General features: G+C 39.5%; 1 protein-coding gene across 1 annotated transcript in view; it reads right to left on the bottom strand.

Moving 5' to 3' along the window:
- Positions 1-13,235, bottom strand: part of PRIM2 (DNA primase subunit 2) — a 213,720-nt gene that overhangs the window by 15,732 nt on the left and 184,753 nt on the right. The window contains 1 exon segment of the mRNA XM_006194707.3: positions 10,961-11,043. Within this exon segment, the coding sequence (XP_006194769.2) occupies positions 10,961-11,043 (83 nt within the window).

Raw genomic sequence — 13,235 nt, 5'->3', positions numbered from 1 at the left:
CTCAAGACAACTTCCAAATTGCCACCCTTGTAACTTTTCTCAAGTCCAAGTCTAACCCCGGCTGGTTCCAAAGGCCGTGACCATCAGGCCACAGTATCTCTCTCTGGACATCCTCCCACCCCACCTGGCCACTGGGGTCCTCACTCTCTAGTCCAGCTTCTCCCACAGCAGGGGTCTTTGGAATTTTAGCTCACAAAACCTGAGTGATGACTCAGAGGGTTCTGCTGTCTGATGCATTATTTAACTGGGTTTAGTCCAGAATTACCTACGTTTCTTTAGGGCAGGACTTATCTAGGTGGTGTTTCTCAACTAGTTTGTCCACAGAACCTGTCTGCAGGGCCCTCCCAGGACCAGGGTTCCACAAAACACACCACCACCACCTTATCCAAACGTGCTCATCCCTGCCACCTTCTCCGAATCTCATTCTGTGCAGGTCTTGTCACTTTAGTTTGTCTCTAGGGTCACAGTAACTGGAAGACAGTCCTCACTCAACTATGATGTGCTGATCTTGGGTGGAGCCATTCCTCTTCCTGATGAGCCCGACGTCCCTGCGATGGGGACTCCTACCCCACTTTCCAACCCAGCTCAAATGTCACATCCCACGTGAAGAGCTCCCTGGAGTCACACCTCCCTCTCCTCAGCAGATCCTTCCCCTCTGACTACAACTAGCACTCAGAAGGAATTTTTAGACACTTATCACGCTGTATTATGGTTAATTATGCCTTTGAACTCTGCCAGACTAAGAGCTCTAACACAGTTTCGTAGTCATTTTTCTGTTCCCAGATTCGAACACACTGGAAATTCAGTAGCATGTACAGTGCTCAGGAAATGTTTACCGAGCCATAAAATAAACGTCTTTCCTTACTTCCATCCACCTGGAGAGATAGAAGGATATGGCCAGACCTCTCCCCACGGTTACTCATTGATCATAACTGCTTCCAGTGTCCTGTTTTTGTATTTTTTTTTTGCCTAATATAAAAGCAAACCACTTCAGAATCACTATGTCCTATGATCTTTATGGAAATGATGAAAAAGATTTATTCTAGTTTAATAATTATTTTCAAAGATCTTACTTATAAAAAAAGATGCATCATATCAGGCACGCCATTGAAACAGAAACTTGAACTTCAATAAACTAAACTTAAAATCTGTCACTTAAATGTTTTTTCCAAGGAATAGAGAATCAAGAGAGAAATAAAATATATATATATGTTTATATATAAATATATAGATACATAGCTTTACATACTAATAGATTTTTTATATATATTTAGAAATAGAAACTTTGTCTAACAAGAAATACATTGTAAATTGATGCTAACCACTTCCAAGAAGTCTGAAATGGCTTAATGCGAAGCAGACTAAGAATATGAAACACTAGCTTTATGAAAAAAAGATTAACTACTTAATTTTCTGGACACTTTAAGTACCCTCCTCCAAAAACGGGGGCAGGGCGGTCTCTGGGAGAATACTCTATAAAACTGATCATGAAACAGAACTAAGGTAGTAGGAGAATGTTTTATATCCTGAGGTGGGCAGGCTGGATTTTATTGTATCGTAAGTGACAGTACCATATGTTACTGAAGGAAATTCCTCTATAGATACCAGCCATTTCTCAGGTAATGAATAAATAATAAAATAATTATAGAAAGACACTTAACTGTAAACAGAGTATTTCTTTTAGTAAAGACTATGTTTTCCACTTTAATGCAACTTTAATGAAAGCAAACTTGAATCGCTTTGGCTAACAAATGACATCCATTATTTGACTTTGAAAGTGATTCTTCTCTGAACCACCTTGAACAATATTAAATAATCTCTGAATGACCACTTATCTTCAGCCTATTAAATGATGTTAGATCGAGTTAGATGTTCAGTGATTTTTATGATAAAGTCAAAAATAGAACCACATCCTCCTGACACCAATTCTAATACTCGACTTCCCATCTTTTCCTTAGTGCACTTCTAAGATTTACCAAGAACAATGTACACATTTTCAACTACACACGGAGAAAGCAAAGCTAAGTGCAGCAATTCCCCTAAATCAGAAGAGATGCTCATGGAGGTGGAATGGACAGAAAAGCTGCTCTTGAAAGCAGTGACTGTTCACAAAGTAATGGACAGGCTGATACCATCACCTATGATGAGCACTCCTTACCTAAAAACCATGGGCGTTCTGGGGAGTTCAGATTTATATGAACACTGAGTAAGGAGTCATTGAGATTTATCTTGGCCATAAAATCGTCTTGACACAGTGTTACTTTTAAGTCTTTTAAACTGTCCATTTTGAAAGATTTCTTCATTAAAAGGCATTTGCCAGTTTTAGATTTAATATGGTCACTAACTTCTTGAGAATTTCAGGACTGTGAAAAAGAGACATTAACCAAACTCTTGAAAAGTATAGTGAGCGTACATTTTTCCATATTTCAAGGTTTTAATATCACAATTAATTTTCTTGGAAGCACCAATTAGATTTGATTTTAAAATGATCATTAATGGTTATGCTGAGAAAAACTCTTAAACATGTTTTCTTCCTCTCTTTAAAAAAAACACTAAGATGAGAAATAAAAAAGACAGCTTAAACAATATTAGTACAGAAATACCTTTGTAAATAATGCATCATTTCAACCAAATAACTTGAAAAATGAGTACCCTTATTCATACTTATTTATGGGTGAACATATAAAAGCAAATATTCACTGTAACAGGTCAAATACAACTGGATGCTAGAAGCAAATATTAAAATATGATATGGAAATAGAACCTAGTAACTCGAACACTCAATAGTCTCAACCTTTTAGAGCAATACACTCCAATGGAATTATGAGTAACATCTGTAATTTAAAAATTTCTACAGTTATAATTAAAAAGGTAAAAAGAAACATGACATTAATTTTAACAATCCATCTTATTTAAATATTGTTTATTACCACTTCAATGTGTCATCAATATAAAAATGTCATCACTAAGACCTTTTACAATGCATTTTCATACTAATTCTTTTCAAACTGGCATGTTTTACACTTAAAGCAGGCAGCGTGCTGGAGCTGACTCCGACCGCTTGTGAGAGTTGACTGTGCACATCTCTTCCCAAGGCGGGGTCTGCAACGTCACACTGGTAGTTTGACATCAGTCACAGTAGGGGCACTTACGTAACAGGTATCAGCAAATGACATAAATCAGGGCTTTTCTCCCCAGAGTGCTTGTTAACCAATACACCACTGTCTTCAGCACATCTCAGTGTGGACCACCCACACTTCATGTGCTAAACAGTCACTACATGTAGCTGGTGGCTTCTGCACTGGACGGTGCAGACCAGGCATACAGAGAGAGTCAGACTTCCAGAACTGGCAACTTGTTGTATTTGAAATGCCCAGTTTTCTAGAAATTATCACAAAGCATGGAAAGAAACAAGAAAGTAGGGTACATTTACAGAAGAAATTAATACAAACTGTCCCCAGAGAAGCACAGGCACTGGAGTTACCAGACAAAGACTTTAAATCAGTTTTCTTAAATATCGTCAAAAAGCTAAACAAAATTACAGACCAAAAGCTAAAGGAAACTGGAAGAATGCTGTCTTAAGAAACAGAAAATAGCAATAAAGAGAATAAGACTATTAAAAAAAAAAAAAAAGAACCAGAGAGAAATTCTGGAGCTGAAACTTGTAATTAAGATGAAAAAAGACAGCCAATTTCAGCAGGCAGAAAAAAGGATCAGCAAACTTGGAAGTAGGACTGTTGAGATCCAGTCTGAAGAGTAGAAAGAATAAAGGATGAAGAAACATGAATAGAGCCAAAGAGACATGTGGGACACCATCTGGTACACCAACAACTGCACGTGGGACACTGAGAAGGAACAGAGACAGAAAGGGCTACAGAGAATAGCTGAAGAAAAAATGGCTGGACATCTCCCACACTTGATACAAGATGTACACCTACGCTTCCAAGTAGCTCAGTAAACTAGAAGGACCAACACGAAGAGAACCACACAGAAACACATTATAAAAAAAACCACAGAGAGACAAAGACAAAAGAGAATTCTGGCAGGAGCAAGAGGAACTGCTCGTCACACACAAGAGGGAGCAGGAGTGACAGCTGACCTCTCAGCAGAACCCACAGAGGCCACAGAGCAGTGGGGTAATATATTCCACTCAAAGAACAAAGCTGTCAACCAAGATTTGTATGTTTGACAAAACTATCCTTCAGTAATGAAGGAGAAATTACCATATTCCCAGATAAACAAGAGCTGAAGGGAGTTGGTTGCTAGTAGACCTGCCCTACAAGAAATGCTGGAGAGTGTCTTTCAGGCAGAGGTGAAAGGTCACAGGTACGCAAAGCCACATGAAAATATAGACCACTGGTACACGTAACTACACAGGGATATATAAGAGCTAGTATTATTGTATTTTTGATATGTAAGTCCTCTTTTTCTTCCAATAAGATTTAAAAGACAAATGCATAAAACAATAATTATAAAGTGATATTAATGAGCACACAATGTATAAAGCTGTAATCTGTGACAACAACACAAAGGGGGAGGGAAAGAACTATACAGAAGCAGGGTTTTTGTATCTTACAGAGGTTAGGTTCATATTAATCGTCGTAAGTTTAAGAGGTTAATTGCAATCCCCAGGTTAATCATTAAGAAAACAACTTTATATATATATATATATATATATATTTACACATACATACACACACACACATACACACACACAGAAACATATATATATAAAACATATATATAAAACAACTTTTACATATATATATATATACACACACACATACACACACACACAGAAAATGAAATGAAGAGAATCAAAAAGTACACTGCAAAAATATCAATTGCAAAAGAAGGCAGGAATGGAGGAATTGAGGGACAAAAAAGATATAAGACATACAGGGGAAAAAAAGCAAATCCTTTTTTATCAGTAATTATTTTAAGTGTAAATAGATTAAACTCTCCAATCTCAGAGAGTGGAAAAAATGGACAAAGTTACATAACCAAACTCTCTGCTTTCTACAAGAGATTCACTTTAGACCCAAAGACAAAAACAGGTTGAAAGTGGAAGAATGGAAAGATGTTCCATGAAAACAGTAACCAAAAGAGAGCTGGGATGGCTCTACTAACATCAGGCCGAACAGGTTTTAAGTCAAAAAATGTTGCAGGAGACAAAAAAGGGCATTATGCACTGATACAAGGGTCACCGGGGGAAAGACGCAACAATTATAAACACAAGCGCGCGGAAAAGCAGAGACCCAGAACGTAGGCCCGAAAACTGAAAGAGCTGAAGGTGGCAACAGACAGCGCCTGCGGCCAAGCTGGAGCCTGCTCCCCACTCTGGTAAACGGGCAGGACAGCTAGACACACGGGCTACAAGGAACACCACTACAGCCAACTAAACAGACAAATACGCACTCTCCTCCAGTGCACAGGGAACATTCTCCAGGACGGACCGTATGTTAGGTGACAAAGTAAGTCTTCATACATTTAAGAACACTGAAATTCTAGAAGGCATCTTCTCTGACCCCAATGGGATAAAATAAGAAATTACAAAAAGAAAATTGGAAAATTAAAAAATACGTAACAATTAAACAACTCATTCATAAACAACCAATGGGTCAAGGAGAAGAAAACCAAAATGGAAATTGGGAAATACTCTGAGACAAGTGAAAACAAAAATAAAAGATACCAAACCTTATAGAATATAGAGTAAGCAGTGCTCATGGGGACATTTCTAGCTGTAAATACTACAGTAAAAAAGAAAAAGATCTCTAATCAATAACCTCACTTTATACTTTAGTAACTAGAAAAAGGAGAGCAAACTAAACCCAAAGCCAAAGGAAATAAAGATCAGAGTCGAGATAAACAAAATAGAGAAGGGAAATATAATAGAGAAAAAAATTTTTTAAAGTTGATTTTTTGAAAGAATCAACAAAACTGGTAAAGATTAACTAAGAAAAACAATGAGAGAAGACTCAAATGTCTAAAATCAGAAATGAAAGTAGAGACATTACTAAGGACTTCACTGAAATGAAAGGGATTATAAAGGGAATACTATGAGCAACTTCACACGAACAACCTCGATGAAATGGACAAATTCCTAAAAACACATAGATTACCAAAACTGACAGAAAAAAAAGAGAAGACACAGAAAATCTGAACAAACCTGTAACAGCCAAAGAGAATGAGTGAGCATTTAAAACCTCCCAACAAGGAAGAGCCCAGGACTAGACGGCACCAAACACTTAAAGAAGAATTAGTGCGAATGCTTCTCAAACTCCTCGAAAAAAAGAGTCAACACTTCCTAACTCATTCCGTGAGGTCAGCATTACCTTGATAGCAAAGCCAAACAAAGAAAATTACAGACCAATATCCCTTATGAATATAGGGTGGAAAAGATTCTCAACAAAATACTGGCAAACCAAATCCAGCAGCACATTTGAAGTATTAAAAACCATGACCAAGTGGGATTTATCCCAGTGATGCCAGGGTGGTCAACATATGAATATGAATCAATGTAATACACCACGTTAATAGAATGAAGGACAAAAGCCACAGGATCATTTCAGCTGAAAAAACATCTGAAAACATCCAACACACTTTCATGACTAAAAGCACACACAGAATAGAAGGGAACTTCCTTAACATAATAGGGCATTTATGAACCACTCATAGCCAACACCATACTCATGGTGAAAGACTGAAAGTCCTCCCCCTGAGATCAGGAGCAAGACGAGGACGCCCGCTTTCACCACTGCTGTTCAACAATGTAGGGAAGTCCTAGACAGAGCAATTAGGCAACACAAAAACGCGTCCAAATGGAACGGAAAGGCAAAACTATACCTACTCCCAGATGATAGGGGTGATGACGGGGGTCTGATAAGCACACAAATCCTAAAAAATCCATTTTAAAAACTATTAAAACTAATAAACGAACTCACCAAAGTTGCTGGATACAAGAACAAAACAAAGAAATCACTGGTAGTTCTAAAACTAGCAATGAACAATCAGAAAAGGAAATGAGGAAAATGTTCCGTTTACAACAGCATTCAAAAGAATCAAATACCTAAGAGTAAATTTAGCTCAGGAGGTGAAAGACATGTATGCTGAACACTGCAAAACGCTGTTGAATTAAAGACCTAAACAAACAGAAAAAAATCCCTTGTTCACAGATTGAACGATCATATTGTTCAGATTATCAGTACCACCCAAAGCAACACTACCCAATGCAATTCCTATGAAAGTTCCAATGGCTTTTTCTGCAGATGGAAAAGTCAATCCTCAAGGTCATATGGAAATTGGAAGGGACTCCAAATGGCCAAAACGATATTGAAAAAGGAGAACAAAGTTGGAGAAGTCAAGCTTTCTGATTTCAAAACCTACCCCAATGCTAAAGTAATCCAAAAAGTGTCGTATTGGCAAAAAGATAGACATATTGACCCAACATGGTAGAATCGAGAGTCCAGAAATAAACCCATATGCCTCCGTCCAACTAAGTTGTGACAAGGGTGTCAGACCATTACGATGGTCTTTTCAGTAAATGGTACTGGGACAACTGGCTATCCATGTGAAACAGAATGAGGTTGGACCCCTATATACATATATTGACTGTTCCGTGTATAGAGCACAGGCAGAGTAGATGTGATCTACCTGGGTTAATGTTTCATGTAAACATGGAAGATAAATGTGTATCCCCCTGTTGTTGGGCAGTAAGTTTTATAGACGTTATTAGGTCAAAATGGTTGATAGTGTTGCCCAAGTCTTCTCTGTCCCTACTGATTCTCCATCTCCTTGTTCCAGCAATTACTCAAAGAGGAAAGAAACTGCTGACGTCTCCAGTGTGACTGTGGGTGTGTCTCGTCCTGTTTCTACTTCATGTATTTTTAAGTTATGTTGTTGGGGTACAGACATCCAGGATTTTGGTGTCTTGCTGGTGACCTGACCTCCATGTCTCTCTCTTTTGGGGGAGGGATGAGGAATGAACACAGGGCTGCCCATTCTCTCTGGCTTTATTCTGTTGTTCAGTTCCAGTCTTCCTAAGCTGGGAACCAAGCTCATTCAAAAAAGAATGATGAAATGTGATCCCATAAATATGCATTTTTTAAAAAAAAGTAGGTAATGCCAGTTAGGTCACAATGATCGCTCTTTTGATCATCAAAATTCTGCTTATTAAGATCTAAGGATTTCTTAATGTTGAAAGTATCTTTTTCAAGTGGTTTTTCTCTGAAATAAAAGTAGGTCCACTGAGTTTTACCTTACATGCATTTAAATGATATTTTTCTTGACTTTCTTTCAACATTTAACATGCGCATGGAGGTTTTAAGATCACTTTGCACTTATGCCAACTTGCAACCAAGCATTTATCAAGCTGTTTTACATGGATTTTTCATTCATCAGCTTTCTGCCCTTTAGAACATAGTCCCCCAGCTGCTTCACTCTACTGAGATCTACTCAATAAAGACATTAAATGAAAGCAAAACATTCCTTACAGCTTGCCCACGTGCACTATACATCTGTGTCCATCTCAGACGAAAGGTTACAACGCAAGTCCAAAGGATGATGTGGAAATTACTATCAAGCTCCCGCTAAGTGAGGGATCTACTTGTGGACTGAGCATAATAAGTGGAGAAATGCAATGGACTCAAAAGTTAAGAATGTACAAATGTCACTACCGTTCGATTTTTTAAACTTCTTATCTATATGAGATGGGTGTTCACTTATCTGTACAGTTGTGTTGTAATGGAAAGAGATCTTAATTCTGCTTGGTTAGAGACGGATTATCTTTTTTTATATCTTTATGAAGCCCACCCTCACTGATGGGTTCTTCTCTTCTCTTCCTACAAACAGGCCGAGGCCTCCTCTAGCCTAAAACACACAAATAAACCACCCCATGGGGCTTAAGCTAGTATCGCTGCCACCCCTTTCACCAGCACAGTTTTTGAAACGTGCTCGGTGTCTGCAAATCCAATCCACCGTCTTTCCTTCGTTCACCTGGTAAGTGACGGTGGCCGTGCTCTGGCTGCCAGTACTACACTGACTCCTCTCACCAGGTGGAAGCGGAGAAACCCCACAGCCCACTCACCACCTCTTCTCAGTCCTGGTCTCCAGCCTCTCTGTGACGGGGACCCTGTGGACCACGCCCTCTTCTCAAAATTCTCTCTTCAGTTTTGCTAACACTCCAATTCCCTAATGGACCTCCTCCCTCTCCTGTCTAATCTACACGGATTCCACTTCCTTCTACTGCCTGAAAAAGGGGAGGATGCGCCAAGACTCCGTTTTGAGTTGTGGCTTTGACTCCCTGCCCTGCCTCCCCGGTAGGTGCTCCCCCTTCTCCCACAGAAAACTCATGATAGCACTAACAGAGACTGGACTTGAGAGAAAAATCCAGCCAGAAGGCCTGGCTTTAGTCTCTGGTTCCACCGACTTAATAGCTGTGCACCCGTGGGCAGGTAACACCCTGCAACTCCATAAAAGTGAAGAGCTTTCTAATGTTCCTTTTTTTTTTTTGGTAGGGGGAGGCAATTAGGTTTATTTATTTATTTATTCTTGGAGGAGGTACTGGGGCATTGAACCCAGGACCTCATGCACGCTAAGCACGTGCTCTACCACTGAGCTGCACCCTCTCCCGTTCCTTCTAAACTAACAGATCTACAATCCTAAACCGAAAAAACATTAAATTTCCAGTTGTAACGTCTCTAGTGCACTACAAATCCTCATTCTGTGTGCCATTTAAATGTCCCAGCTCTAAACCCAGTCTCTCAAACCAACAACTTCTTTTAAGCCGCCTACTCGTGTTTATGTACTGGTGCCACCAATATCTTAAACTTGAAATCTAACAATCCTATGCACTTGCAGCCTTTTGTTCTTGCTTTCTCTCTTCCTAATAACCTTTCCACCCCTGACTCACACTAATTCAAAAAGCATCTCTTCCAGAAAGTGCTCTTTGGCCTTCCCATCTGATTACCATCCCCCACCTTCTGAAGAACCAACACACCCTGTATGTGCTCTCTCCTAACACTTGCTTGGCATGCTTCCCTCCAGACTCTGGTTCTGTAGGAGTTGGCTATATACCTGATCCTTCTTTGCCTCTGCAAACAGCACCTTGACACTGCCTTACCCAGAGGACCGAACAACCATAAGATTTGAGCTGAGTTAACTAAACGCAGTCTAAACTCTGGATACAGTAGAAGCAGCAGAGTTTCCTAGAGTAATTATTTTCTTCAAGAAAAAAATAAGGAAACATACCGACTTAGCTGTTCTGGCTCTAAAACTGATATTCTTAAGCTAAGGAAGTAAAAGGTCCTCTTAAACCCCTTCAACATCCAAGCCAATTCGCAGAGCACACTGGAGATGGCATCTTTGCGAGGTCATGTGCTTTTTATTTATAAAAAGATAGGCTCTTAAATATGTGGTTTTACATTTGAGCATTTCTTTTTTTTATCCAAGTTGTTTACAAGACAAAGTATCCCGATAAACTGCCGGACCGAATGAACTGGCGTCAGAGTGCAGATGTGACAGAGCAATGGGCGATGCTGGGACCCTGAGCGACACACGCGGCGCTGCCTCCCTTATTAACCCGCACGCGGCACAGAAAGCGACTTTCCAAAAGGAAACACGATGTCATTACCTTTTAGCTTTGCTGATAAGGTTCAATGCAGTCCTCCAAAAATTTATTTTGTTAAATGTCCTCAATTGAGATAATAAAACAAATTGAGAGAGAAAAAAAAATTTTAAAGGTTTTCTGCTTCCCTTATTACTAAGAAAAACAAAAATGCAGCCTAGCAAGCAGAAGACGTAGAATTTTCTAAAAGCCAAAGCGTTAGCTTAGTTCACTGGGAAGACAGGCTGCCTGGCGTGAGGCCCGACAAGGAGCGGCCGGTGCCGCGCAGAGACCAGCAAGCGGAACGGAGGGCGGCCGCGGCCACCTGGGGCCCGCGGGCGGGGCGGGCTGGCCTACCTGGTCCATCCCGGCGGGAGAGGCTCTGTACGACTCCAGCTTCTGCCTCAGCAGCTCCGGGTCGCTGTGACGGAACGGGCACCCTGACGACGGAAAACAAGGCGCACACGAGGTTATTTCACAGGACTTGGCGCGGTACCACCCCCGAGAGGCTGTCTCGGCTCCCCTGCACCGTCTAACAGCTTATTAAAAAAAAAAAAAAAAAAAAAAGTCAGTTGCCCGTGGGTGCAACCGCTTTCCTCTCTTGTTTTACCCACAACGACTTGGCTGCACGGCTGTCAGGGAGCACAGGTTCAAGAGCTCCATAAAGGGCCAGCGCGTTCTCAGGCTGAGGCGCCCTTGACCGGGAGGAGGAACCAGTTTTAATCGCGCTACTTGCTACCAAGCAGAGATAATCACGGAGTGGCTACGGAACGGGTTCTCTGAAAACTTTATTTATATAATCTCACATTGTTTTCTAGCTTAAAAAAACAAAACCACAGAAAAGCACACGAGAGAAGGAAGTAAACAAAAAGAAAAACGTGCAAACTCTAAGAAATATAAAAATCTCACATCACTTCACTTTCAGATATTAACTTTATGCCTATTTCCCACAGAGCAGAATCCATGTAAAGTTAGACGAATCACGGATGGGAATGAGATGAACAAACAGGAAACGCTTTCATAGAAAAACAACTCATAGCCTGTGCATGTCATCTCTGTATTATTTCATGAGAGAAGGAAAGATGGACTACTAAAAATATTTGCATAAACAAGAACACAGAATTGAAATGTAAAAACTATATTAGGCCAAAATCTAGAAAATTCAAGATATTTTAATAAGAAACTGCAATAAGTCAAAAATACTTATTTTAAAATTTAATACAGGAAGTTAGATCATTTTTTTTAATCATAAAATGATGGCCCTGTAAGTTAATTAGAAACAACTGTGCAGTATAAATCAATGGAAAATCAATATGGTATCATTCACATGTAGAATCTTAAAAAAAAAAAAAAGACACTATGAACTCATCTACAAAACAGAAACAGACTCGCAGACATAGTACACAATCTTATGGTTACCGGGGAAAGGAGGCTGGGAGGGGATAAATCTGGGAGTTAGATATTTATAAATTTTTTTTAATTTTACTAATTTTTTAATTGAGGTAGAGTTGATTTACAATACTGTATAAGTTTCAGGTGTACAATTTTTAAAGGTTATATTCCATTTATAGTTATTATAAAATACTGGTTATATTCCCTTTTCCATACAATATATCCCTGTAGTTTTTCATTTTATACATAGTTAGACTTTTACTAAACTGACTTGATGATGATTCACATAGACATGTGATTTGTCTGTTTTGCTATGAATGGACAAGAGAAATTACTGGAAAATGAAAAACAGAGTTCAGAGTACTCCAAATTCTTTTTCTCTTTTTTTTTTTAACTTTTTTTTATTGAGTTATAGTCAGTTTACAAATGTTAGCCACTATATATAAAAATAGATTTTTTAAAAAAGTTTCTTTTGTACAGCACAGGGAACTATGCTCAACATCTTGTAATAACCTTTAATGGAAAAAACATGAAAATGAATATATGTATGTATATGCAAGACTGGGACATTGTGCTGCACACCAGAAATTGACACATTGTGATTGACCATACTTCAATTTAAAAAAAAATGGAAAATTGTTTGCAGAAAAAATAATAGAAAAGAGCCTAGATGCTAAATAAACATCTTACTGAAAGTCTTAACAATGAATAAAACCACCCATGATAACACTGGATTCCTACAAATTACAAAAGTCACAGAGCACAGTTTATTAAGATGAAAACTGTACTACTTTGCAGTGCGAGGAAACGTGGCGAGAAGCTGTGTCGCGCGTAGCTGGGAGCCAGGAGCTGTACCGCCTGTGCCTGGACCCAGCTCCCCGCTGAGCACTGGGAGACCTGGGGCAGAGCCTGTGCCTGCTGTTGACTCAGCCTCACCTTCTGGGGGAAATGTGGGACAATCGCTCACACAGCCCCGTGAGAATGGAAGAGAAGCTCTTACCCGCTCCCGGCACACATTAAGCCCTGAACATGTGCTAGCTAACATTTTGATGCTAAAAAAAGCCTGACAAGGGAATCGCAAAGGATCCCAATGAGAAAGAAATGAGGCTTGGTGAAGCCCAGAATGATTAAAGGACACCAGAAAAGAGACAGACTAATTGAATTGGCCCAATTACATCTGAACTAATGGCTATACCTGTGTGAAAAGGGTCAGAAAGGGCAAAGCCAAGAAGAAACTGAA

This window comes from Camelus ferus, chromosome 20 (assembly GCF_009834535.1).
Source record: "Camelus ferus isolate YT-003-E chromosome 20, BCGSAC_Cfer_1.0, whole genome shotgun sequence".
Lineage (NCBI taxonomy): Eukaryota > Metazoa > Chordata > Mammalia > Artiodactyla > Camelidae > Camelus > Camelus ferus.
Note: the sequence above shows the minus strand (reverse complement) of the source record. Positions and strands in the feature narration are given on the sequence as shown.